This window comes from Pristiophorus japonicus, chromosome 13 (genome assembly GCF_044704955.1).
Source record: "Pristiophorus japonicus isolate sPriJap1 chromosome 13, sPriJap1.hap1, whole genome shotgun sequence".
Classification (NCBI taxonomy): domain Eukaryota; kingdom Metazoa; phylum Chordata; class Chondrichthyes; family Pristiophoridae; genus Pristiophorus; species Pristiophorus japonicus.
Window position 1 is genome coordinate 92,547,834 of NC_091989.1, and position 26,942 is coordinate 92,574,775.

Genomic DNA, 26,942 nt, shown 5'->3' on the forward strand with positions numbered 1-26,942 from the left:
GAATTCCAAAGATTCACCACCCTCTGATAGAAGAAATTTCTCCTCATCTCAGTCCTAAATGGCCTACCCCTTAGTCTGACACTGTGACCCCTGGTTCTAGACTCCCCAGCCAGAAGAAACATCCTCCCTGCATCTACCCTGTCAAGCCCTGTACGAACTTTGTATGTTTCAATGAGATCACTCTCTATTCTTCTAAACTCTAGAGAACGTAGACCTAGTCTACTCAATACCCCCATCTCAAGAATCAGTCTGGTGAACCTTTGTTGCGGTCTATGGCAAGTATATCCTTCCTTAGGTAAGGAGACCAAAACTGCACACAATACTCCAGGTGTGGTCTCACCAGGGCCCTGTATAATGGCAGTATGACATCTTTACTCATACTCAAATCTTCTTATAATAAAGGCCAACACATACCATTTGCTTTCTTAATTGCTTGCTGTACCTGTATGTTAACTTTCAGTGATTCGTGTACAAGGACACCCAGGACCCTCTGAACACCAACATTTCCCAATCTCTCACCGTTTACAAAATACTCTGCTTTTTTATTTTTCCTACCAAAGTGGATAATTTCACATTTCTCCACATTACATTCCATTTGCCGTGTCCTTGCCCACTTAGTCTGTCTATTCCCCTTGAAGTGTCTCTGCATCCTCCTCACAACTTCATTCTCATCTAGCTTTGTATCATCAGCAAACTTGGATATACAGGAAACTCTCGTTTATCCGGGTAAATGAATTTTCCGTCAGGGCGAGTTTACATTTTAAAGTTAAAACTTTAATGAATAAATACAATCAGCTACAAGGCGGTTAAGTGTACAAACGATGGACATTAACAGCATGCATGTACTTCCCCCGGACTGTAATCATGGAGGGACGAATGCTGCACTGGGAGTGGCTGCAGGTGGCCTCGAGGAGGAGATTGTCAAGCTCCGGGGTTCTGGAGCGCGCTCTCCGAGATGGGTTCTGTGCCTGGAACCTGGTGCCGGCACTGCCCCCGTTCCCGACGTCAGCGACTGCAGAGCACCCACACACACACACCACAAAGCAAGGGCAGCGGAGGGTGAACTTGTGTATTCAGTTTTTAGATTTTTACGGTAGATTTTCTGAGTCCTTGCTCATGGTGAGTGTCACGTTGTGCAATTGTTAGCGATTTTGCAACAGAAGGATCTGGATATGATATATGTCGAAGTGTTACGGGTGAGAAGTGGTGACGCAATATTTTTAATTACGTTATAGCGGGTTTTCCGTTACATCCGTATCCGGATAAACGAGAGTTACCTGTATTACATTTGGTCCTCTCATCCAAATCATTGATATAGATAAGGAAGGATATACTTGCCTTAGAGATGTGGTGCAACAAAGGTTCACTAGACTGATCCCTGGGATGAGAGCGTTGTCCTATGAGGAGCGATTGAGCCTATACTCTCTGGAGTTTAGAAGAATGAGGTGATCTCATTGAAACATGCAAGATCGTGAGGGGGATTGACAGGATAGGTGCTGAGAGGGTGTTTGCCCTGGCTGGAGAGTCTAGAACTAGGGGGCACAGTCTCAGGATAAGGGGTCGGCCATTTAAGACTGAGATAAGGAGGAATTTCTTTACTTAGAGGGTAAAGAATCTTTGGAATTCTCCACCCCAAAGGACTGTGGTTGAGTATATTTTTGGCTGAGAGATAGATTTTTTGACTCTGGGGGAATCAAGAATTATGGGGATTGGGCACGAAAGTGGCGCTGAGGTTGAAGATCCGTCTCCTAATTCTTATGTTATGTTCTAATATTTGTCATGGTCCCAGAGTCAGCACCTTCAGGAATGGAGAAAAACAATGAAAACCAGAATAGGAAAAAAAAACAATGGGCGTATCATATCCTGTACGCTGCTGTCGAGTTCAATTCTGAAGGAAGAAATGATCTTCAATCAAGACTGTAATGAAAATAAGTTGGGATGTTCTACTCGGACGAGGCGTGAACTGCGCTGTACTGACTTGGGCAATAAATACAGACCTCTGCAGGGCGGGAGTTATATGGAGCTACATTTCTTACTGTAGATTTATAGTTGCAGCATCATGGATGCCAACAGCAATATAAACTATCTGTAGCCAAGAGACCAGGCTACGCTTTGCCGGGACTTCAAACAGTAATTTAAATTGGGATTAGGGAAGATTAATGGGAGGGCTCAACACCCCAATTAGAGTTTCACCTACTTGGAGCAATCCACAAAACACACAAGAAAATTCCCTCCATTTAAACACCATGAATCCAATTTAGATTAACCGTTTTCAAAGGTCGGCCCTGAAACTGTTTGGATAATGTACACTTGGCTTCTATCAGCAGTAAATAAGTAGACAAGAGAGAGCTCTGTTTATACACTAAATGCAGTCAATACCTTTTCCTCACAACCTGCTTTCTCAATACCCAGCATATGAAAACTGACAGGAAACTAACAGCTGTCCCATCTAATATCTAGCCTGTCCCATACAGTTGTGATGCCTTATAAGAACATAAGAAATAGGAGTAGGAGTAGGCTATACGGCCCCTCGAGCCTGCTCCATCATTTAATACGATCATGGCTGATCCGATTATGGACTCGGGTCCACTTCCCCACCCGCTCTCCATAACCCCTTATTCCCTTATCGTTTAAGAAACTGTCTATTTCTGTCTTAAATTTATTCAATGTCCCAGTTTCCACAGCTCTCTGAGGCAGCGAATTCCACAGATCCACAATTCTCAGAAGAAATTTCTCCTCATCTCAGTTTTAAATGGGTGGCCCCTTATCCTAAGATCATGCCCTCGAGTTCTAGTCTCCCTTATCAGTGGAAACATTCTCTCTGCATCCACCTTGTCAAGCCCCCTCATAAAATCTTATATGTTTCGCTAAGATCACCTCTCATTCTTCTGAACTCCAATGAGTAGAGGCCCAACCTACTCAACCTTTCCTCATAAGTCAACCCCCTCATCTCTGGAATCAATCTTGTGAACCTTCTCTGAACTGCCTCCAAAGCAAGTATATCATTTTGTAAATATGGAAACCAAAACTGCATGCAGTATTCCAGGTGTGGCCTCACCAATACCTTGTATAACTGTAGTAAAACTTCCCTGCTTTTATACTTCATACCCTTTGCAATAAAGGCCAAGATTCCATTAGCCTTCCTGATCACTTGCTGTACTTGCATATTAACTTTGTGTTTCATGCACAAGTACCCCCAGGTCCTACTGTATTGCAGCACTTCGCAATCTTTCTCCATTTAAATAATAACTTGCTCTTTGATTTTTTTTCTGCCAAAGTGCATGACCTCACACTTTCCAACATTATACTCCATTTTTGCCCACTCACTTAGCCTGCCTATGTCCTTTTGCAGACTTTTTGTATTCTCTTCACACATTGATTTTCATCCCATCTTTGTATTGCCGGCAAACTTGGCTACGTTACACTCAGTCCCTTCTTCCAAGTCATTAATAGAGATTGTAAATAGGTGGGGACCCAGCACTGATCTCTGCGGCACCCCACTAGTTACTGACTGCCAACCAGGGAATGAGCCATTTATCATGACTCTGTTTTCTGTTAGTGAGCCAATCATCTATCCATGATAATATATTATCCCCAATCCCATGAACTTCTATCTTGTGCAGTAACCTTTTGTGGCACCTTATCAAATGCATTCTGGAAGTCCAAATACACCACATCCATTGGTTCTCCTTTATCCAGCCTGTTCGTTACATCCTCAAAGAATTCCAGCAAATTTCTCAAACATGACTTCCCCTTCATAAATCCATGCTGACTCTGCCTGACTGAATTATGCTTTTCCAAATGTCCTGCTACTACTTCTTTAATAATGGACTCCAACATCTTCCCAACCACAGATGTTAAGGCTAACTGGTCTATAGTTTCCTGCTTTTTGTCTGCCTCCTTTTTTAAATAGGGGCATTACATTAGCAGTTTTCCAATCTGCTGGGACCTCCCCAGAATCCAGGGAATTTTGATAAATTACAACCAATGCAACCACTATCCCTGCCGCTACTTCTCTTAAGACCCGTGCATCGTGTCAAGAGACACCTTAACCCCTCAGTGCCACCGTCTGCTGTGAGGGGACACACAAGATCAAAAACCCATGGCCAATTAGGGGAAACTTTACGAGAGAGAAAATAACATTTTCACTATTAAAGACTGTTATGGCAAGAAAAAGTCCATAGTTGAACAGTTTACCAGGTGCCCCAAAGAAGCCAAAATACCAACACAATGAGCAGAGCATTTATATATTCACAACCAGCACTGAGGAACTAGTGACTGCACTTCAATGAACTCTCTCATTACACAAGGTGCTTCATGCGGAGATAGTGCAAGTTTCTATTCAGAGGTATTCTCTATGATTCAAACACTGAACAGTGGCACTGAATTACCCAGTTTGAAGTTGTCCTTTACAATATGCAAAAGGAACAGGCTTTTAAACCACAGTAGAGGGAGGGAGAGGGAGGAAGAAGGAACTTTTGTGTATAAAGCACCTTTAACAACTTCAGAACCAATGGATTGCTATGAAATGTAATCACTGCTGCTATGTGGGTAAACAAGGCACGCAATTTGTGTTACAGCAAGATCCCACTAAGGGCAATAAACAGAAGATCAGTTAGCCTGTTTTAGTGGTGTTGGTTGAGGGATTGTTAGCCAGGATCCCTTCCCTGCTTTTTTCCAAATTGTGCCTTGGGATCTTTAACGTCCACTTAAGTAAGTTTAACGTCCCATCCAAAAGACAATCAGGACATGAAGCAATAACTAATGTGCAACATGTTACTCTGGTCTCATCAGAACTTGGTTACCAAAGCCCCCATATGTCGAGTTGTGACTGTTACAGACCTGGCACAATGGGGGTCTACTTCTCTAATACCCCACTGCTATCTAATCCAGATCCCCCATCACCAATGACGCAAGCAATTCCGTTATTAACAAGCTGCCCTTAAAACAGCAGCATAAAAATGCTCCCAGTGTTCAGAGCCTGAACCAGACTCTAACCGAAGTACGTGCCATAGTGCTTTTGATCAGTTATCTGGGTTTTAAACTTGACAAACCATAAATCAAGAACTAGAGTCAAAACCCATGAAAATCGATTATAGTTTAACAATGACAAGCGGAGCAAGGACAAGGGTATATTCACAGAGATCAGCCCAACAACTTGTCTGTGCCAATTGAAGCCTGCATCAGGAACAATCACATTTAACCATTCACTTACTTGTGCAAGCAACCTGCATTTTATATAAAACAACTTAGCTTAGCCTCAGGTTCCAGGTAAGCAGTTAACCCGACCTCATGGGGGAATAGAAACATAGAAACATAGAAAATAGGTGGAGTAGGCCATTCGGCCCTTCTAGCCTGCACCGCCATTCAATGAGTTCATGGCTGAACATGCAACTTCAGTACCCCATTCCTGCTTTCTCGCCATACCCCTTGATCCCCCGAGTAGTAAGGACTTCATCGAACTCTTTTTGAATATATTTAGTGAATTGGCCTCAACAACTTTCTATGGTAGAGAATTCCACAGGTTCACCACTCTCTGGGTGAAGAAGTTTCTCCTCATCTCGGTTCTAAATGGCTTACCGCTTATCCTTAGACTGTGTCCCCTGGTTCTGGACTTCCCCAACATTGGGAACATTCTTCCTGCATCTAACCTGTCTAAACCCATCAGAATTTTAAATGTTTCTATGAGGTCCCCTCTCATTCTTCTGAACACCAGTGAATACAAGCCCAGTTGATCCAGTCTTTCTTGATAGGTCAGTCCCGCCATCCCGGGAATCAGTCTGGTGAACCTTCGCTGCACTCCCTCAATAGCAAGAATGTCCTTCCTCAGGTTAGGAGACCAAAACTGTACACAATACTCCAGGTGTGGCCTCACCAAGGCCCTGTACAACTGTAGCAACACCTCCCTGCCCCTGTACTCAAATCCCCTCGCTATGAATCTAGAACTAGGAGGCATAGTTTCAGAATAAGGGATCGCCCATTTAAAACGGAAATGAGGAGGACTTTCTTCTCTTAGAGGGTCGTGAATCTTTAGCATTCTCTACCTAAGAGAGCTGTGGAGGCTGGGTCATTGAATATATTTAAGGCAGAGATAAGATAGATTTTTGAATGATAAGGGAGTGAAGGGTTATGGGGAGCGGGCAGGGAAGTGGAGTTGAGGCCAAGATCAGATCAGCCATGGTCTTATTGAATGGCGGAGCAGACTCGAGGGGCAAAATGGCCTACTGCTGTTCCTATTTCTTATGTTCCATTGGTTGAGTGAAACTCGCCGAGTTCATTCAAACTAATGGATTATTTTTATTGAGGTACAAAGGTTAACGGTTGCAGAAGAGGAGAGGCAATGAGGTACATCAAGCTGTAATTGAGGTTGCCCTTAATGAGGAGATAAAACCATCTTTGGGCAGGAGGGACAGAATAAGTAAAGGAATGATAAAGATGTGTGGGCCAGCCCATGCACCCATCATCCTAGCAGGCTATTGCAAACGTTGAGCAGTTCATCGACTGGAGTCCAGTTAGAGAGCAGCAAAGGGAGGAAGGTAGCTGTAACCTACAGACAAAACAAGTAATCACTGCATATGCGTATTCGCAAACGTCTCTTCATCCCTTCACCATTCTGAAAATGAGGCTGATGTGTAATCAACAGATGTAAGGTGCTCTATACCAACCCACACCAGAACTTTGAGCTCAGATTTATGCCATCAATATCTTGATGGAGAAATGATCTTTGCTGGATTACTAATCTTAAAATGTTCAATTATTGGTTTGGAATAAGATGTAGCCGGTCTAGTCTTGCAGACAGTTGCTTTCACTCGTACAGTCACACAGCCACAAGCTGACTCTCTGGCTCAGTCCTGTCATGAGTTATGGCCTTTTTGAGAAAACAAGCAGCTCATTCAATCTCCGAGGGCATTGCACTCATAAAAGTGGCGACTCCAAGGCAAAGGTCAATGTCCTCACTGGGGAAATTTGTCTGTGTAATCAGACAGTTAAATCGACATGCCTGACTGCACTCCATAATTTGTCAGCCGTGATTCAGTGCGTTAGCACTCTTGCCTCACAGTCAGAAGAATGTGAGTTCAAGTCCCACTCCAGAGACTTAAACTCACAACCTAGGCTGGCACTCCAGTGCAGCACTGAGCGAGCGCTGCACTGTCGGAGGTGCCATCATTTTCAGACATTAAACCCCGTCTGCCCTCTCAGGTGGGCATAAACGATCCCATGCCACTATTTTGAAGAGCTATCCCTGGTGTCCTGGCCAATATTTATCCCTCAACCAGCATCACTACAAAACAGACTATCTGGCCATTATCACATTGCTGTATGTCATCTTCATCATTATAGGCAGTCCCTCGGAATCGAGGCAGACTTGCTTCCACTCTAAAAATGAGACCTTAGATGGCTGAACAGTCCAATATGAGAACCACAGTCCCTGTCACAGGTGGGACAGATAGTCATTGAGGGTAAGGGAGACTGTGCACAAAATGGCCGCCGCGTATCCTACATTGCAACAGTGACTACACTTCAATAGTACTTCACTGACCACACTCGACCAGCTCTATTGGGTGGGCCACATTGTCCGCATGCCCGACACGAGACTCCCAAAGCAAACGCTCTACTTGGAACTCCTACATGGCAAGCAATCCCCAGATAGGCAGAGGAAACGTTTCAAGGACACTCTCAAAGCTTTCTCGATAAAATGCAACATCCCCACCGACATCTGGGAATCCCTGGCCCAAGACCGCCCTCGGTGGAGGAAGCGCATCCGGGAGGGCGCTGAGCACCTCGAGTCTCATCGCTGAGAGCATGCAGAAACCAAACACAGACAGCAGAATGAGCGTGCAGCAAACCAGTTCCACCCTCCCTTTCCTTCAACCACTGTCTGTCCCACCTGTGACAGAGACTGTAATTCCCATATTAGACTGTTCAGTCACCTGAGAACTCACTTTTAGAGTGGAAGCAAGTCTTCCTCGATTTCGAGGGACTGCCTGTGATGATTGGCTGTAAAGCACTATGTGGCGTTCTGAAGTCGTGAAAGGTGCTACAGAAATGCAGGTCTTTGTTTAATACATTTTAGTGAGACATTCATCCATAGATGATGGCATAAATCTGAGAGCGGAGTACCCAATACTCACTCCTATACTGAGCACGTGCCCCACAATCCCGATGCAGGGGGTCTCATAAAAACGCTGGCAAACACCAGCTTGCCAGGTTCACGCAAGGCCGTCAATCAGGGTCTGCACCTTTCATCGTTCCAAAACGGCTTTGCCCATTTTACCTTTGGTGTTGACACTGACTGAGGGAGACCTGCGAATGGGGAGCAGGGCGCACCAGCTTAGTATAAAAGTGTTTGTATTGTCTAAGTACAGGGAGTCCTTCTGAATGGACAGCCGAGTAAGGAGGTTGGAACAGGCCTGTGTTGGGATAGATAGTCTGCACGACATATTGTGCTGAAGTATGTTTAGATGTTAAATTTTAAATACACCACTTGATGGTGAAAGGACTACTGAAAGCATTAGGACTACTGAAAGCACAGATTGCAGATTGAACTAAAGGCTGAGAGATCAGTACAGACTGGGGATTGAACTAGAGACCGAGATCAGTACAGACTGGGGATTGAACTAGAGACCGAGATCAGTACAGATTGGTGGGGGCGGGGGGGGGGCTGAACTAGAGACTGAGATCAGTACGGACTGGGGATTAAACTAGAGACTGAGCTCAGTAAGATCAGTACAGACTGGGGTGGGGTCTGAACTAGAGACTGAGATCAGTACAGACTGGGGGGGGGGGGCTGAACTAGAGACTGAGATCAGTACGAACTGGGGGTTGAACTAGAGGCTGAGATCAGTACAGACTGGGGATTGATCTCGAGGCTGGGATCAGTACAGATCGGAGGTGGAACGAGAAGCTGAGATCAGTACAGACTGGAGGTTGAACTAGAGACTGAGATCAGTACAGACTGTGGGGGGAGCTGAACTAGAGACCGAGATCAGTACAGACTGGGGATTGAACTAGAGACTGAGATCAGTACAGACTAGGGGTTGAACTAGAGACTGAGCTCAGTACAGACTGGGAGTTGAACTAGAGACTGAGATCAGTACAGATCGGGGTTGAACGAGAAGCTGAGATCAGTACAGACTGGAGGTTGAACTAGAGACCGAGATCAGTACAGACTGGGGGTTGAACTAGAGACCGAGATCAGTACAGATCGGGGGTTGAACGAGAAGATGAGATTAGTACAGACTGGGGATTGAACTAGAGACTGAGCTCAGTACGGACTAGGGGTTGAACTAGAGGCTGAGATCAGTACGGACTGGGGATTGAACTAGAGACTGAGCTCAGTACGGACTGGGGATTGAACTAGAAGACTGGTACATTGATGATTTGCAGAGGAGTCAGAGCAGAACGACAGAATGATTCTGTAACTTCGGTCAATAAGTTAGGAGAACGTTTTTTTTGCAAAAAAGGAGATTGTGGAGAGCCGTGATCTGGGACTTGAAACTGCTGAGAGGCAGAGATGATGATGTAGAAGGAAGCAAAGTATTTAAATTGGACTGTGTGTCCACGACAGGACACGGGGCTCAATTAATAAACCTCAGCCAGGAACAGAGCGGAGAACCCTCTCCCCACCATAGAGCAGGGGGTATGTGGAACGGACTCTCAGTAAAAGGTTGATGAACTCCTTCACAACTGCAGCAAGCAGTACATGTTTAGGAGTAGGACTGGCGGTTGCACAGGTGAGTACAGACGCAGGTGGTCGGATGCTCCCTGCGACTGGGGTGTGAGGGAGGGGGAGCCGCTGTCACAGTCTGAAGAGTGGTGATCACCAAGAGCATTAAAGGGCAGGTTTGGTTTTTACATATCACACACATATATATATATTCTGGATAATATTTATCCCTCAATCAACACAACACAAAAAACAGATTATCTGATCATTATCTCATTGCTGTTTGTGGGATCTTGATGTGTGCAAATTGGATGCCGCGTTTCCCACATTACAACAGTGACTACACTCCAAAAGTGCTTCAGGACATCTGGTGGTCGTGAAAGGCGCTATATAAATGCAAATATTTCTTTACAACACATCTCCCTCTCCACATCTCCCCCAACACATATCTCTATTTCTGTATATAATCTCGATCTACATATAGTTATGGGGAAAGTGCAGGGGAATAGGACTAAGTAAATGGCTCTTTCAGAGCCAGCAAGCACCATAAGCCAAATGGACACAATTTGTGCTGTAAAATTCTACAATTCTTCGAAATCGAATATGCCAAGACTAAAGAGTTTCGACATTCCTGAACCTGGAAAAGAATTGGCACGGCATCACAGGCAACAATCGGGGGGAAGGAAGAGAACTTGCAGAGCATAACTCCACTCGCCACCGTGTCACTTGGATAGGGACAGGAGAGGGGGGGGGGGGGGGGAGGAAAGAGAGAAGGGGGGAGGAAAGAGAGAAGGGGGGAGGAAAGAGAGAAGGGGGGAGGAAAGAGAGAAGGGGGGAGGAAAGAGAGAAGGGGGGAGGAAAGAGAGAGAGGGAGGGAGGGAGGAAAGAGAGAGAGGGGGGGGAGGAAAGAGAGAGGGGGGGAGGAAAGAGAGAGGGGGGGAGGAAAGAGAGAGGGGAGGGAGGAAAGAGAGAGGGGGGGGAGGAAAGAGAGAGGGGGGGGAGGAAAGAGAGAGGGGGGGGAGGAAAGAGAGGGGGGGGGAGGAAAGAGAGAGGGGGGGGAGGAAAGAGAGAGGGGGGGGGAGGAAAGAGAGAGGGGGGGGAGGAAAGAGAGAGGGGGGGGAGGAAAGAGAGAGGGGGGGAGGAAAGAGAGAGGGGGGGAGGAAAGAGAGAAGGGGGGGAGGAAAGAGAGAAGGGGGGGAGGAAAGAGAGAAGGGGGGGAGGAAAGAGAGAAGGGGGGGAGGAAAGAGAGAAGGGGGGGAGGAAAGAGAGAAGGGGGGGAGGAAAGAGAGAAGGGGGGGAGGAAAGAGAGAAGGGGGGGAGGAAAGAGAGAAGGGGGGGAGGAAAGAGAGAAGGGGGGGAGGAAAGAGAGAGGGGGGGAGGAAAGAGAGAAGGGGGGGAGGAAAGAGAGAAGGGGGGAGGAAAGAGAGAAGGGGGGAGGAAAGAGAGAAGGGGGGAGGAAAGAGAGAAGGGAGGAGGAAAGAGAGAAGGGGGGAGGAAAGAGAGAAGGGGAGGAGGAAAGAGAGAAGGGGGGGAGGAAAGAGAGAGGGGGCAGGAGGGAGAGAGAGGGGGGGGCAGAAGAGAGGGGGGCAGAAGAGGGGGGGGCAGAAGAGGGGGGGCAGAAGAGGGGGGGCAGAAGAGGGGGGGGCAGAAGAGGGGGGGCAGAAGAGGGGGGGGCAGAAGAGGGGGGGGCAGAAGAGGGGGGGGCAGAAGAGGGGGGGGCAGAAGAGGGGGGGGCAGAAGAGGGGGGGGCAGAAGAGAGAGAGGAGGGGAGAAGAGAGAGAGGAGGGGAGAAGAGAGCGAGAGCGAGAGCGAGAAGAGAGCGAGAGCGAGAAGAAACTCATTAAAAATAATCACTAAGTGACTCTGACATCAGCTCACTGAGTAGCACTGACAAGAGGCCAAGGAACAGACAAGAATATGAAACATCTGGAATACTATTTCATTACCATTTAATTATAGTATCAGCTGTGGCTTAGTGGGTAGCACTCTGGCCTCTGGGTGAAAAGGTTGTGGGTTCAAGTCCCACTGAGCACAAAACAAAATCTGAGGGAGTGCTGCACTGTTGGAGGTGCCGTCTTTCGGATGGGATGTTAAACCGAGGCCCTGCCTGCTCTCTCAAGTGGAATTAAAAGATCCAATGGCACTACTTCAAAGAAGAGCAGGGGAGATATCCCCGGTATCCTGGCCAATATTTATCTCTCAATCAACATAACAAAAACAGATTATCTGGTCATTATCACATTGCTGTTTGTGGGAGCTTGCTGTGCGCAAATTGTTTTCGGCGTTTTCCACAGTGACTACATTTCAAAAGTACCTCATTGGCTGTAAAGCGTTTTGAGACATCCGGTGGTCGTGAAAGGCGCTATAAAAATCCAAGTCTTCTTTCTACCAAGTAAGGTAATGATTTTAAAATCACACATGTAACCCCAAGGTGTATTTGCCCATCTGCCTCATGCTGGCCTGTAGGTCCAGGACCACCAACAGCCCTCCAGTTACAGGTGACTATACTTTATGTATCAGCCCAGACAGGATGCACCAGGTTATTTCACACTGAGCAGCATTAAAACCAAAACCTGATCCTGACCTCATCCAATGTCTATGGACTTATTACCCCGTGCCTAACCCAGGTCCACCGAGACCAATCGTAGCACCACTGGCATTCAGGCTGAGATCGGTGCAGACTGGTGATTGAACGAGAAGCTGAAATCAGCACAGAATGGGATTGAACTCAAGGCTGAGATCAGTACAGACTGGGGGTTGAATTAAAGGCTGAGATCAGTACAGACTGGGGGTTGAACTAGAGGCTGAGATCAGTACAGACTGGGGATTGAACTAGAGACTGAGATCAGACTTGGGTTGCACTAGAGGCTGAGATCAGTACAGACTGGGGGTTGAACTAGAGACTGAGATCAGACTTGGGTTGCACTAGAGGCTGAGATCAGTACAGACTGGGGATTGAACTAGAGACTGAGATCAGACTTGGGTTGAACTAGAGACTGAGATCAGTCCAGACTGGGGAATGAACGAGAAGCTGAGATCAGTCCAGACTGGGGGTTGAACGAGAAGCTGAGATCAGTCCAGACTGGGGATTGAACGAGAAGCTGAGATCAGTACAGACTGGGGATTGAACTGGAGGCTGAGATCAGTACAGACTCGGGATTGAACGAGTAGCTGAGATCAGTCCAGACTGGGGATTGAACGAGAAGCTGAGATCAGTACAGACTGGGGGTTGAACGAGAAGCTGAGATCAGTACAGACTGGGGGTTGAACGAGAAGCTGAGATCAGTACAGACTGGGGATTGAACAAGAAGCTGAGATCAGTACAGACTGGGGATTGAACGAGAAGCTGAGATCAGTACAGACTGGGGATTGAACGAGAAGCTGAGATCAGTACAGACTGGGGGTTGAACTAGAGACTGAGATCAGTACAGACTGGGGATTGAACGAGAAGCTGAGATCAGTACAGACTGGGGATTGAACTAGAGGTTTCCTCGCTTGCCCGGCTCAGTAATACATCATGCAGTGAAATAACCCACTGGAGTAGTTACACCTTTAAAGGGAGTGAGACGGTTTCATGTACTCACGTGACACACACGCTGCTGCTGCTGTTGTTGCCGGTGATCATGTCGTGGGACGTGTTCGACTCTGGAATAGGGAGGAAATTCATTTGAGGTATCATTCTGTATTGCATTTAAAACCCCGTCCCCAGCTGCTTCCCTCCCGCCCGCCAGTCTCGGGTTTTTCATTAACAGAGAGGCAACACTGCTTCCGTTTACAGTGCAGCAAATGAGACAACCATCCTACGTCTGTGCTTTCAGCCAGTTTCCAGCTTGGAGCCATGTAAACAGGGTCCTTGCAGTGACAGTAAACGGTAGAAGAATCCGGGATTGACGGCTGTTTGAATGTGGACTATTGGGCGACAAGTCAGGAATGTATACAGTAAACTTTTGGAAGGGTGTGAAGGCCTTGGAGAGGGTGCGGAGGAGATTTACTAGAATGGGACCAGGGGTGAGGGACTTCAGTTATGTGGGGAGACTGGAGAAACTGGGATTGTTCTCCATACAGCAGAAAAGGTGAAGGGGCGATTTAAAAGAGCTGTTTAAAATTATGAGGTTTTGATAGAATAGATAGGGAGAAATTGTTTCCAATGGCAGAAGGGTCGGTAACCAGACGACAACTATTTAAGTTAAGTGGCAAAAGAGCCAAAGGGAAAATTAGGAGAATGTATTTAACACAGCAAGTTGTGATCTGGAACGCAAGGCCTGAAAGGGAGCAGATTCAGTAGTAACTTTCAAAAAGGAACTGGATAAATACTTGAAAAGGAAAAATTTGCAGGGCTACGGGGAAAGAGCAGGGGAGTGGGATATATCGGACAGCTCTTTTAAAGAGCTGGCACAGGCACGATGGGCCGAATGGTCCCCTTCTGTGCTGTATCATTGTATCCAAAACAAATTCTAAGCCAATTCTGATCCTGTGTGAGTCCAACAAACCAGCATCCATAGGTTTTTCTACCGCTTCAGCCGTTTGACTGTCAGTCAGCTGCTTTTGGTTGTATATAGGAAAGGGGGACAGGAATTCATTGCCCTCCCGTCCCCACTGCCGATTCTCCATCACTTTGCGCTGCCAAGGTGACTGATCCCGATACATGTCCCCAACAGCAGGTATTACAGTCAACCCCAAGGCTCACAGCATACAGGCCACGAGCTGGAGAGCAGGGTGATTAGTTCCCTCCCTAGTTGTGAGCAACTGTGATGACCCCACTGTCACCTGTCAAGATCAGCTAACAGTGCAAGAGCTGGGACAAGGGCAGCAAGACATCAGGAAACACAGTTACCCACTGCACCACTAGGGGAGCTGTTCAACAGCTGCCTAAATTGAGGAGCCGCCAAAATTCATGGAAGGACGACCAGCTGGAGTCACCGGACAGAGACTGCCCGAGGTTTAACAAGCTGGAGTCCCGACAGTCTTCTCCGAGGTTTAACAAGGCAGAATTCAATCAAGGTCCAGGAGAAAATCCGGTTTGCCAGAAGCTGAATTTGATTCCCACTGCCCTGCTCAGTTCCAAGATATTCAGTCATGTCACTACATCCCCAAGGACACACTTCAGACCTAACCCATGAACTGCCAATTCATTCCAAAGACATTTTTCATCAACAATTTCCTCCTTCCTCTACCGAGAAGTATTTTGTTGAGATTGTGGCTTCCTCGCTGGGGTCTGGTGTTACAGAGACACTCTCGCCCACGTGGCCATCATTCGTGTGTGAGCTTTGACGGCAGTCTGAACATGCCGCTTGACTGCAGAGAGCATCACAGCCAAACACGGATTTGTCTTCCCCTGCACACTTGCAACAGGGATTGTCAGGCAGTAATGAAGAGCAGGAATCCTGCCTGATTTTCTCCTCCCTAACCCAGGCAGCCAAGGCCAAATCACTGCAGCCAAACCAAACCAAACCCGGGCTCGGACCCGCAGACTCAGCACAGCCCGAGAATCGAAACTGCGACTTCTCTGGTGCGTTTGCCTCGACTGAATCAGCTCAACGAGCTCAGGGAAGGATTCGGAAACAGAGAAGCAAAGTAGCTATTGTACGTACATTTCTCAGAACCACTGTTTCCTACCTCGCCATCCTCACCAATACAAGCGAGGAGCTCATGGACTTCTTTGCCACTAAGACAGAGACTACCATCTGCCACCACCGCTCCCTGCCAGCCCGTTGCCCACCCAGCCAATCCTGCGGCAAAGCTCGGCTCCCCCACCCACCCCCCAACTCTGAACCCACTCTCTCTCTAATTCCACTTCCATCACCATTCATGCCCTCTCCAAGCTCAACTTGCTCATAACACCCACCTCCTGCTCATTTGACCCCATTCCCACTATACTGCTCACCAGCAAACTTATCTTTCTTGTTCCCATGCTACTTGGCATTGTAAATGGTTCCCTCTCCTCAGCTACTGTCCAATCAAACCCCCTCCCTTTCAAAACTCACTTCATCAATCACCCTCCCTAAAAAATCTACCGTAACACCTCTGTCCTTGCAAACTAATCTCTCATCTCCAACCTTCCTTTTCTCTTCAAAGCCCTTGAACATGTTGTCACTTTCCAAATTACCCACCCCCCCGACCCAGACAGTGTGCACTGATAAAATTACCCTCCCCACCCACCCGTCACTGATAAAACATAGAAACATAGAAAATAGGTGCAGGAGTAGGCCATTCGGCCCTTCGAGCCTGCACCACCATTCAATAACATCATGGCTGATCATTCACCTCAGTACCCCTTTCCTGCTTTCTCTCCATACCCCTTGATCCCTTTAGCCGTAAGGGCTATATCTAACTCCCTCTTGAATATATCCAACAAACTGGCATCAACAAAACTCTGCGGTAGAGAATTCCACAGGTTAACAACTCTGTGAAGAAGTTTCTCCTCATCTCAGTCCTAAATGGCTTACCCCTTATCCTTAGACTGTGTCCCCTGGTTCTGGACTTCACCAACATTGGAAACATTCTTCCTACATCTAACCTGTCCAGTCCTGTCAGAATTTTATATGTTTCTATGAGATCCCCTATCATTCTTCTAAACTCCAGTGAATACAGACCCAGTCTCTCCTCATATGTCAGTCCTGCCATCCTTCGCTTCACTCCCTCAATAGCAAGAACGTCCTTCCTCAGATTAGGAGACCAAAACTGAACATAATATTCCAGGTGAGGCCTCACTAAGGCCCTGTACAACTGCAGTAAGACCTCTCTGCTCCTATCCCCTAGCTATGAAGGCCAACATACCATTTGCCTTCTTCACTGCCTGCTGTACCCACATGCCAACTTTTAATGATTGATGTACCATGACACCCAGGTCTCGTTGCATCTCCCCTTTTCCTAATCTACTGCCATTCAGATAATATTCTGCCTTCGTGTTTTTGCCACCAAAGTGGATAACCTCACATTTATCCACATTATACTGCATCTGCCATGTGTTTGCCCACTCACCTAACCTGTCCAAGTCACCCTGCAGCCTCTTAGCGTCCTCCTCACAGCTCACACCACCACCCAGCTTAGTGTAGTCTGCAAACTTGGAGATATTACACTCAATTCCTTCATCTAAATCATTAATGTATATTGTAAATAGCTGGTGTCCCAGCACTGCGGCACCCCACTAGTCACTGCCTGCCATTCTGAAAAGGACCTGTTTATCCCGATCTCTGCTTCCTGTCTGCCAACCAGTTCTCTAACCACGTCAGTACATTACCCCCAATACCATGTGCTTTAATTTTGCACATCTCTTGTGTGGAACCTTGTCAATTGTCCAAATACACCACATTTTGAAAGTCCAAATACACCACATCCACTGGTTCTCCATTGTCCACTCTACTTGTTACTTCCTCCTTTCATAAATCCATGCTGACTTGGACCGATCCTGTCACTGCTTTCCAAATGCACTGCTATTTCATCCTTAACGATTGATTCCAACATTTTCCCCACTACTGATGTCAGGCTAACTGGTCTATAATTACCTGTTTTCTCTCTCCCTCCTTTTTTAAAAAGTGGTGTTACATTAGCTATCCTCCAGTCTATAAGAACTGATCCAGAGTCGATAGACTGTTGGAAAATGATCACCAATGCATCCACTATTTCTAGGGCCACTTCCTTAAGTACTCTGGGGTGCAGACTATCAGGCCCCAGGGATTTATCGGCCTTCAATCCCATCAATTTCCCGAATTATTGGCCTTCAATCCCATCAATTTCCCGAACACAATTTCTCGCCAAATAAGTTCCTCCTTCTCACTAGACCTTCAGTCCCCTAGTATTTCAAGAAGGTTATTTGTGTCTTCCTTCATGAAGACAGAACTAAAGTATTTGTTTAACTGGTCTGCCATTTCTTTGTTTCTCATTATAAATTCACCTGAATCGGACCTACGTTTGTCTTCACTAATCTTTTTCTCTTCACGTATCTATAGAAGCTTTTGCAGTCAGTTTTTATGTTCCCAGCAAGCTTCCTCTCATACTCTATTTTCCCCTCCTAATTAAATCCTTTGTCCTCCTCTGCTGTATTATAAAATTCTCCCAGTCCTCAGATTTGCTGCATTTTCTGGTCAATTTATATGCCTTTTCCTTGCATTAGCTACTATCCTTAATTTCTTTTGTTAGCCACGGTTAGAACCACCTTCCCCCGTTTTATTTTTACTCCAGACAGCGATGTACAATTGTTGAAGTTCATCCATGTGATCTTTAAATGTTTGCCTCCCCCACCACCACCCCGGCAATGCGCACTGATAAAATTACCCCACCCACCCTGCTACAGCTACTTAATCTGTGGGAAATCATCCAGTACAATTATAGATTCTGTCCTATACAACCTGGGCTGAGTCTGCAGAGAGTACTTGGAGCAGTTTAAAGCCGGTGTGAAGTAATAGTGGTTGCTGATCTGTCACAGAGATGGGTGGAATTGAACATGAAGACTCAAGGCATTGAAATGAATTAATTTGACTATGGTTCCCCCCCCAAAGATGTATTGATAGCGATAAGCCCAATGACAGTATAGTACAGGAACTAGATTTACTGTCATTCTTCATGCCATTTAAAATAACTCTTGGGCACATTTGTACATACCTAGGATGGCAGATTACAATCTGAGAATGAACCGCCTTCTCATTTCTGTTTGCTTACAACGCTTAATACTGCAACACTTTCAATCACACGTTACATAAATCTCTGCTGCTTTGGTCAAGGGCTCGCACATAATCTTCCAGTAGGAATACATTTTGCTGCCATGACTACAAAAGATAAAAGGTTCATGGCACTCGTGCTTTCATTCTTTATGCTTTTTGGAAGCTGTGCTCCATGTACATTTATCAAACACCAACCAACAAAACCAAAGAGGGCAGGGGGAAAAATCAATCGCAAAGGACCACAGCGCTCGGCTCAGTGATTCCTCAGAATTTCCGACTCCGTCTATATCAGAGCAGGCTCGCCTGGTGTACTCCCACTCACTCCTTGTGCACTCCCACTCACTCCTTGTGCTGCCTATAATCATTAAACTAAATAACTAGGAGGAGTAGGCCATTCGGCCCCTCGAGCCTGCTCCGCCATTCAATGACATCATGGCTGATCTTCTACCTTAACTCCACTTTCCTGCACTATCTCCATATCCCTGGATTCCCTGAATATCCAAAAATCTATCGATCTCTGTCTTAAATGCTACAACTGAGCATCCACAGCCCTCTGGGGTAGAGAATTCCAAAGATTCACAACCAGCATTCCCTGTAATTTTTTTGGGGTGCGCAGCTCTTTTAGGTTTGTGCGGCCCATTCAAAATGGCGCGCATGCGCAGTTTTTCCTATTTAAAAGCCGGTGAGTCAGTTGTGCGTGAGCTTATGCTTGAACTGCATAAAACACTAGTTAGGCCACAGCTAGAGTACTGCGTGCAGTTCTGGTCACCACATTACAGGAAAGATATGATTTGCACTCGAGAGGGAGCAGAGGAGATTTACGAGGATATTGCCTGGAGTGGAGAATTTTAGCTATGAGGCTGGGTTTGTTTTCTTTGGAACAGAGGAGACTGAGGGGAAACCTTATTGAGGTGCATAAAATTATGAGCGGCCTAGAGAGCGTGGATAGGAAGGACCTATTTCCCTTAGCATAGGGGTCAATTATCAGGGGGCATAGATTTAAAGTAATTGGCAGGATGTGTAGAGGGGATTTGAGGGGAAATGTCTTCATCCAGAGGGTGGTGGGGGTCTCGAACTCACTGCTTGAAAGGGTGGTAGAGGCAGAAACCCTCACCACATTTAAAAAGTATTTGGGTGTGCATCTTAAGTGCTGTAACCTACAGGGCTACGGACCAAGAGCTAGAAAGTGGGATTAGGCTGGATAGCTTTTTGTCAGCCGGCACAGTTATGAAGGGCCAAATGGCCTCCTTCCGTGCTGTAAATTTATATGATTCTATGAGAGCTGCGTGGCTTAAAGGTAACATTGTTCACAACCCTCTGAGTAGAAATTTTTCATCTCAGTCGTGAATGGCCATCCCCTTATTCTGAGACCGTGACCCCTGGTTCTTGACTCCCCAGCCAGAGGAAGCATCCTCCCTGCATCTTCCCCGTCGAGCCCTGTAAGAATTTATGTTTCAATGAGATCACCTCTCATTCTTCTAAACTCTGGAGAATATAGGGCTAATCTGCTCAATCTCTCCTCATAGGACAATCCCCCCCATCTCAGGAATCAGTCTGGTGAACATTTGTTGCACTCCCTCAATGTCAAGTGTATCCTTCCTTAGGTAAGGGTACCAAAGCATAATACTCCAGGTGCGGTCTCACCAGGGTCCTATATAATTGCAGTAAGATATCGTTACTCTTGTACTCAAATCCTCTTGCAATAAAGGCTAACATACCATTTTGCTTTCCTAATTGCTTGCTGCACCTACACGTTAACATTCAGTGATTTGTGTACAAGGACACCCAGGTGCCTCTGAACACCAACATTTCTCATTTGAAAAAAATACACCGATTCTCTATTTTTCCTATCAATGTGAATAACTTCACATTTCTCCATAATATATTCCATCTGCCACATTCTTGCCCACTCACTTAACCTGTCTTTCTCCCCTTGAAGCCCCTTTGCATCCTCCTCCTCAGCTTACTTTCCCACCTAGCTTTGTATCGTCAGCAAACTTGGATACATTACACACTCCATTCCCTCACCCAAGTAATCCATATTGATTGCAAATAGCTGAGGCCCAAGGACTGATCCTTGTGGTATCCCACTAGTTACAGTCTGCCGACCCGAAAATGATGTTTATTCTTACTCCCTTTTTTTTAATCCGTTAACCAATCCTTTATCCAATCCCATGAGTCCTAATTTTGTATAAAACCTCTTGTGTGGCACCTTATCGAATGTTTTTGGGAAAATGCAAATATACTACATTCACTTGTTCATCCTTATCTACCCTGTGAGTTACAACCTTAAACAGATTTTTAAACACGATTTTTCTTTCATAAATCCATGTTGTCTCTGCCCAATCCAATTATGATTTTCCTGAGTGCCCTGTTACCACGTCCCTAATAATAGATTTGACCATTTTCCCTACTACTGATGTCAGGCTAACTGGCCTATATAGTTACCTGTTTTCTCTCTCCCTTCTTTCTTGAATAGTGGGGTTAAAATATGTTACATTCTAATCTGCAGGGACCGTTCTAGAATCTAGAGACTTTGGGAAGATCAAAACCACTGCCTAGAAGGTTTGGAGAGGAATTTCCCAGTTTTTTTCCCTCCAAATTTGCCTGGGTTTTATAATCTGCTTTTTTTGCCTCTCCCAGGAGATCACATGGATTTGGATGGGGTGGAGCGTATATGCTGTGATCATCATCATCGACAGTCTCTCGAAGCGAGGATGACTTGCTTCCACGCCAAAAAGGAATGAGTTCACAGGTGTTTCAATGGAGGACCTAATATTCCAGATCCAGAACTACATCCTGAAGGCTGGAAGATGCCGGTGCGTGGATTTATTTAACGTGTGGTGACCGTTGCACACCAGCCACCACACAGGCTTGACAGAGCTAGGTCTTGTTCCAATGGCAAGGATTACCCAAGATGGCTGGCGACCAGCTCTGCTGCACGGACCAAGCGCTCACACATACGGCAGTGTGGGCTGGCCCCTGGGCCCTTGTCCCTTCTGGGCCCCAGACTCACGCCCCTCCTGGGCCCTGGTCACCTCCTGTGCCTGCCCGCACTGCAATCAGCGACATGGCTTTGCAACGGTCACCCTCCTGCAGTGATACACAAGGTATCGCAATTGTGTGGGACAGGCTCGATGGAGAAGATGATCTTTACCTGTCCGTCATTGTTCGTATGTTGTCTATATCTCTGTATCTCTTAAAACCCTAGAATGTAGGCCATTAGCACATACTAATACTAATTTCTTTAAGTTATACTGGCATACTGCATACAGTTTTGGTTTCCATATTTACTAAAGGATATACTTGCTTTGGAGGCAGTTCAGAGAAGGTTCACTAGGTTGATTCCAGAGATGAGGGGGCTGAATTATGAGGAAAGATTGAGTAGGTTGGGCCTCTACTCATTGGAATTCAGAAGAATGAGAGGTGATCTTATCAAAACGTATAAGATTATGAGGGGGCTTGACAAGGTGGATGCAGAGAGGATGTTTCTACTGATGGGGGAGACTAGAACGAGGGGCATAATCTTAGAATAAGAGGCTGCCCATTTAAAACTGAGAGGAGGAGGAATTTCTTCTGAGGGTTGTAAATCTGTGGAATTCACTGCCTCAGAGAGCTGTGGAAGCTGGGACATTGAATAAATTTAAGACAGAGATACAGTTTCTTAACCGATAAGGGAATAAGGGGTTATGGGGAGCGGGCGGGGAAGTGGACCTGAGTCCATGATCGGATCAGCCATGATCGCATTAAATAGCGGAGTAGGCTCGAGGGGCCATATGGCCTACTCCTATTTCTTATGTTCTTATGTTCTTAGTTCCTGAAACAATTAGGAGGAGGTCCTCCCGAGGCTGTTCTGCAATATGGTCGGTCACTCCTGATGCAGTCTATATCGGAGCAGGCCCGATAATCAGCCACTCTTGGCACATTTACAGGTTGGGTTAAGGTTGCCTTTCCACATCTCAGACCCACTGCAAAGACGGACACGTCCACGTTTTAAGTCACAAACTACAACTATCTTCACACTCCTGTGCAGTCCTGCACGAGAAGACGGCAAAGGCCACTCACCCTGCAGCATCTTCCAAAGTGAACTGTTTCAACAGTGGATGATCACAACTAGGCCTGCATGTTTCCACAAGCTGCATTTGTTAGGAGTCCCTGTGGATCCAGGACATTTGGGGAGGGATGTGAGAACATACTGTTAAACTGATCAATCTTTCCTAAATTTCGAGTAGAATTCTCCGAATACTTTTGACAAATTTCACAGGGTCCTCTTGAATCAGGAACACCACACAACAAATTCAGTGTATCAAAGGCAGTCGTTGTAATCCTTCAGGGGAGCACCACGGGCTTTGAAATACATTCAATCTTTTCATCTCTCAGAATTTTTAATAATTTTTTTTTTTACATAAAAAGGAACTGCCCAAGGGAATGACGACAAAATATCCCTGTCTGCTGATGATGCACTGCTGTATGTAACCAACCCAACCAAACTCACTCCCAACCATCTACAAAGCATCGAAGAAAGTGTGTGATAGTCCGGCCGATAACTCAATGACACTAAACCAGAGGTCATGTCCCTCACGCAGGGTAGACTTACTCACCAATAACCTGCTCACCGATGCTCAGTTTGGGTTCCGCCAGGACCACTCGGCTCCAGACCTCATTACAGCCTTGGTCCAAACATGGACAAAAGAGCTGAATTCCAGAGGGGAGGAGAGAGTGACTGCCCTTGACATCAAGGAAACATTTGACCGAGTGCGGCATCAAGGAGGGCAATCCCACACCCCTCTGCACGTTCAAGAGCTGGCTTCAGATCCATGCGCTATACATCACACTGAAAACCCGCCACTCCCCCTCCCCTCCCTCAACACGAACAGCATGTACTCCAGTCTAACAAGTTGGAGTCAAAAGAACTTGCATTTATATAGCGCCTTTCACGACCTCGGGTCATTCCAAAGCGCTTTACAGACAGTGCTACTTGTTAAAGTGTAGTCACTGTGGTAATCTAAGAAACGTGGCTGCCAATTTGCACACAGCAAGGTCCCTCATACAACAAAGTGATAATGGCCAGATCATCTGTTTTAGTGATGTCGGTTGAGGGATAAAGATTGGCCAGGACACCAGGAGAACTCTCCTGTTGTTCTTCAAAATAGTGTTGTGGGATCTTTTACGTTCACCTGAGAGAGCAGGTGGGGCCTCGGTTTAACGCCTCATCCAAAGGATGGCACCTCCGATGGTGCAGCGCTCCCTCAGCACTGTACTGGAGTGCAAGAATCCATGTGCTGTTTGTGCAACTGGTGATTCCAATTTATCCACAGAGTTCTGCCTCAGCTCTTCCTGTAATGTGAACCAGTCAATATGAAACACTCCAGACTCGCCTCGACACTAACAGGAGTCGCGGTCTGTGGACAGTAAAGGCTGCTGATCGCCAGAGCGGTCTCGACTGTAAAGCTTACAGGTCAGTGCAGCCACAGAGAGACCATCGGGGCAAGGCTGGGCCTGAAACACATCGATCTCAAAAATACCATGACCCAGTGCTTACTGAATTAACCCTCTGCTCATCAACAAAACGGCTTAGTTTCAAAGTATGAGAGATTTTGAATCTCTTCTCTATGTTTACCCATTCAACCCCCTTCATAATCTTAAAGACCGCCATCAGATCACAACAGCCGTTGGCTTTTCTAGAGAAAAGAGCCCCAACCAGTTCAGCCTTTCCTGATAGTTACCACCCCTCAGTTCTGGTTTCTTTGTTTTAAACCTTTTTGCACATTCTCTGGTGCCTTTATATCCTTTTTACAATATGGAGACCAAAACCGTTCACAGTACTCCAAGTGTGACCTAACCAAGGTTCCATACAAGTTTAACATGATGGAAAGTGTTGTCGACAGTGCTATCAAGCAGCACTTACTCACCGATAACCTGGTCACCGATGCCCAGTTTGGGTTCCGCCAGGACCACTTAGCTCCAGACCTCATTACAGCCTTGGTCCAAACATGGACAAAAGAGCGGAGTTACAGAGGTGAGGTAAGAGTGATTGCCCTTGACATCAAGGCAGCATCTGACCGAGTATGGCATCAAGGAGCCCTAGTAAAACTGAAGTCAAGGGAATCAAGGGGAAAACTCTCCACTGGCTGGAGTCATACCGAGCACAAAGGAAGATGGCCGTGGTTGTTGGAGGCCAATCACCATAGGATTCGGCGATTGAATGTCCTCGAGGCAATGTCCTCGGCCCAACCATGTTCAGCTGCTTCATCAATGATCTTCCCATTCCCATTCGCAACTCCTCAGATAATGAAGCAGTCCATGCCTGCATGCAGCAAGACCTGGACAACATTCAGGCTTGGGCTGATAAGTGGCAAGTAACATTCGCGCCACACAAGTGCCAGGCAATGACTATCTCCAACAAAAGAATCTAATCACTGCCCCTTGAGTTTCAAATGGCATTACCATCGCCGAATCCTCCACCATCAATATCCGGAGACGTGAGATCAAATCCCAGCTCTACAGTTGGAGAATTTAAATTTAATTAAATTTTAAAAACTTAAAAAGAAATCTAGAATAAAAAGCAGGCATCAGTAATGGTGACCATGAAACTATCGGATTGTCGTAAAACCCATCTGGTTCAGTAATCCCTGGGTTTTAGGGAAGGACATCTGCCGTCTTTACCCGGTCCGGGCCTACATGTGACTCCAGACCCACAGCAATGTGGTTGGCTCTTAACTGCCCTCTGAAATGGCCCAGCGAGACATTCAGTTGTAACAAACCGCTACAGAAAACAATAATAAAACCGGACGGACCATCCGGCATCGACTACGGACACGACAACGGCACACCCAGCCCAGTCGACCCTGCAAAGTCCTCCTCACTAACATCTGAGAACTTGTATCAAAATTGGGAGAGCTGGCCCACAGACTAGTCAAGCAACAGCCTGATCTAGTCATACTTACAGAATGTTACCTTTCAGCCACTATCCCAGACTCCTCCATTACCATCCCTGGGTTTGTCCTGTCCCACCGGGACAGTCAGGAGGGAGTGGCCCTGGGAGTCCTCAACATTGACTCCGGACCCCATGAAGTCTCATGGCATCAGGTCAAGTATGGGCAAGAAAACCACCTACTGCCCTCCCTCAGCTGATGAGTCAGTATTCCTCCATGTTGAAAACCACTTGGAAGAAGCACTGAGGATAGCAAGGGCACAGAATGTACTCTGGGTGGGGGACTTCAATGTCCATCACCAAGAGTGGCTCGGTAGCACCTGAAGGACATAACTGTCAGACTGGGCTGACAGCAGGTGGTGAGAGAACCAACACGAGGGAAAAATCTACTTGACCTTGTCCTCACCATAGATGCATCTGTCCATGACAGCATTGGAAGCAGTGACCACTGCATTGTGGAGACAAAGTCCCATCTTCACACTGAAGACACCTTCCATTGTATTGTGTGGCACTACCACTGTGCTAAATGGGAGATATTCAGAACGATCTAGCAGCTCAAAACTGGGCGCCTGAGATGCTGTGGGCCATGGCAGCAGCAGAATTGTATTCCACTACAATCTGTAGCCTCATGGCCCGGCATATCCCTCACTCTACCATTACTATCAGTGAGGAGTGTGGAAGAGCATGCCAGGAACAGCAGCAGGATTCCTAAAAATGAAGTGCCAACCTCAGTAAGTTGCAACACAGGACTATATGTATGCTAATCAGCGGAAACAGCATGCTATAGACAGAGCTAAGCGATCTCACAATCAATGGATCAGATCAAAGCTCTGCTGTTCTGCCACATCCAGTGGTTAATGGTGGTGGACAATTAAACCACTAACTAGAGGAAGAGGCTCGATGAATATCCCCATCCTCAATGATGTTGGAGCCCAACACACAAGTGAAAGAGACAAGGCTGAAGCATTTGCAATCATCTTAAGCCAGAATGCTGAGTGGATGATCCTTATCGGCCTCCTCTTGCGATCCCCACCATCACAGAAGCCAGTCTTCAGCCAATTAGATTCACACCACATGATATCAAGAAACGGCTGAGCGCAGTGGATACAGCAAAGGCTATGGGCCCCAACAACATCCCGGATGTCGTGCTGAAGACTTGTGCTCCAGAACTAGCTATGCCCCTAGACAAGCTGTTCCAGTACAGCTACAACACTGGCATCCACCCGACAATGTGGAAAATTGCCCAGGTATATCCTGTCCACAAAAAGCAGGACAAATCCAATCGGCCAATTTCCACCCCATCAGTCTACTCTCAATCATCAGCAAAGTGATGGAAGGTATCGTCAACAGTGCTTTCAAACGGCACTTGCTCACCAATAACCTGCTCACCGATGCTCAGTTTGGGTTCTGCCAGGACCACTTGGCTCCAGACCTCATTACAGCCTTGGTCCAAACATGGACAAAAGTGCTGAATCCCAGAGGTAAGGTGAGAGTGACTGCCCTTGACATCAAGGCAGCATTTGACAGAGTGTGGCATCAAGGAGCCCTAGTGGAACTGAAGTCAATGGGAATCGGGAGGAAAACTCTCCACTGGCTGGAATCATATTAGCACAAAGGATGGTTGTGGTGGTTGGAGGTCAAATCATCACAGCCCCAGGACATCGCTGCAGGAGTTCCTCAG

At 46.6% G+C, this 26,942-nt stretch overlaps 1 protein-coding gene across 2 annotated transcripts in view; it reads right to left on the reverse strand.

Moving 5' to 3' along the window:
* vac14 (vac14 homolog (S. cerevisiae)) overlaps positions 1–26,942 on the reverse strand; it is a 406,574-nt gene that overhangs the window by 289,906 nt on the left and 89,726 nt on the right. For both annotated transcript variants that reach the window (XM_070897766.1, XM_070897765.1), the window contains exon 11: positions 13,252–13,312. In XM_070897766.1, the coding sequence (XP_070753867.1) occupies positions 13,252–13,312 (61 nt within the window). The remainder of the gene's footprint in view (positions 1–13,251; positions 13,313–26,942) is intronic.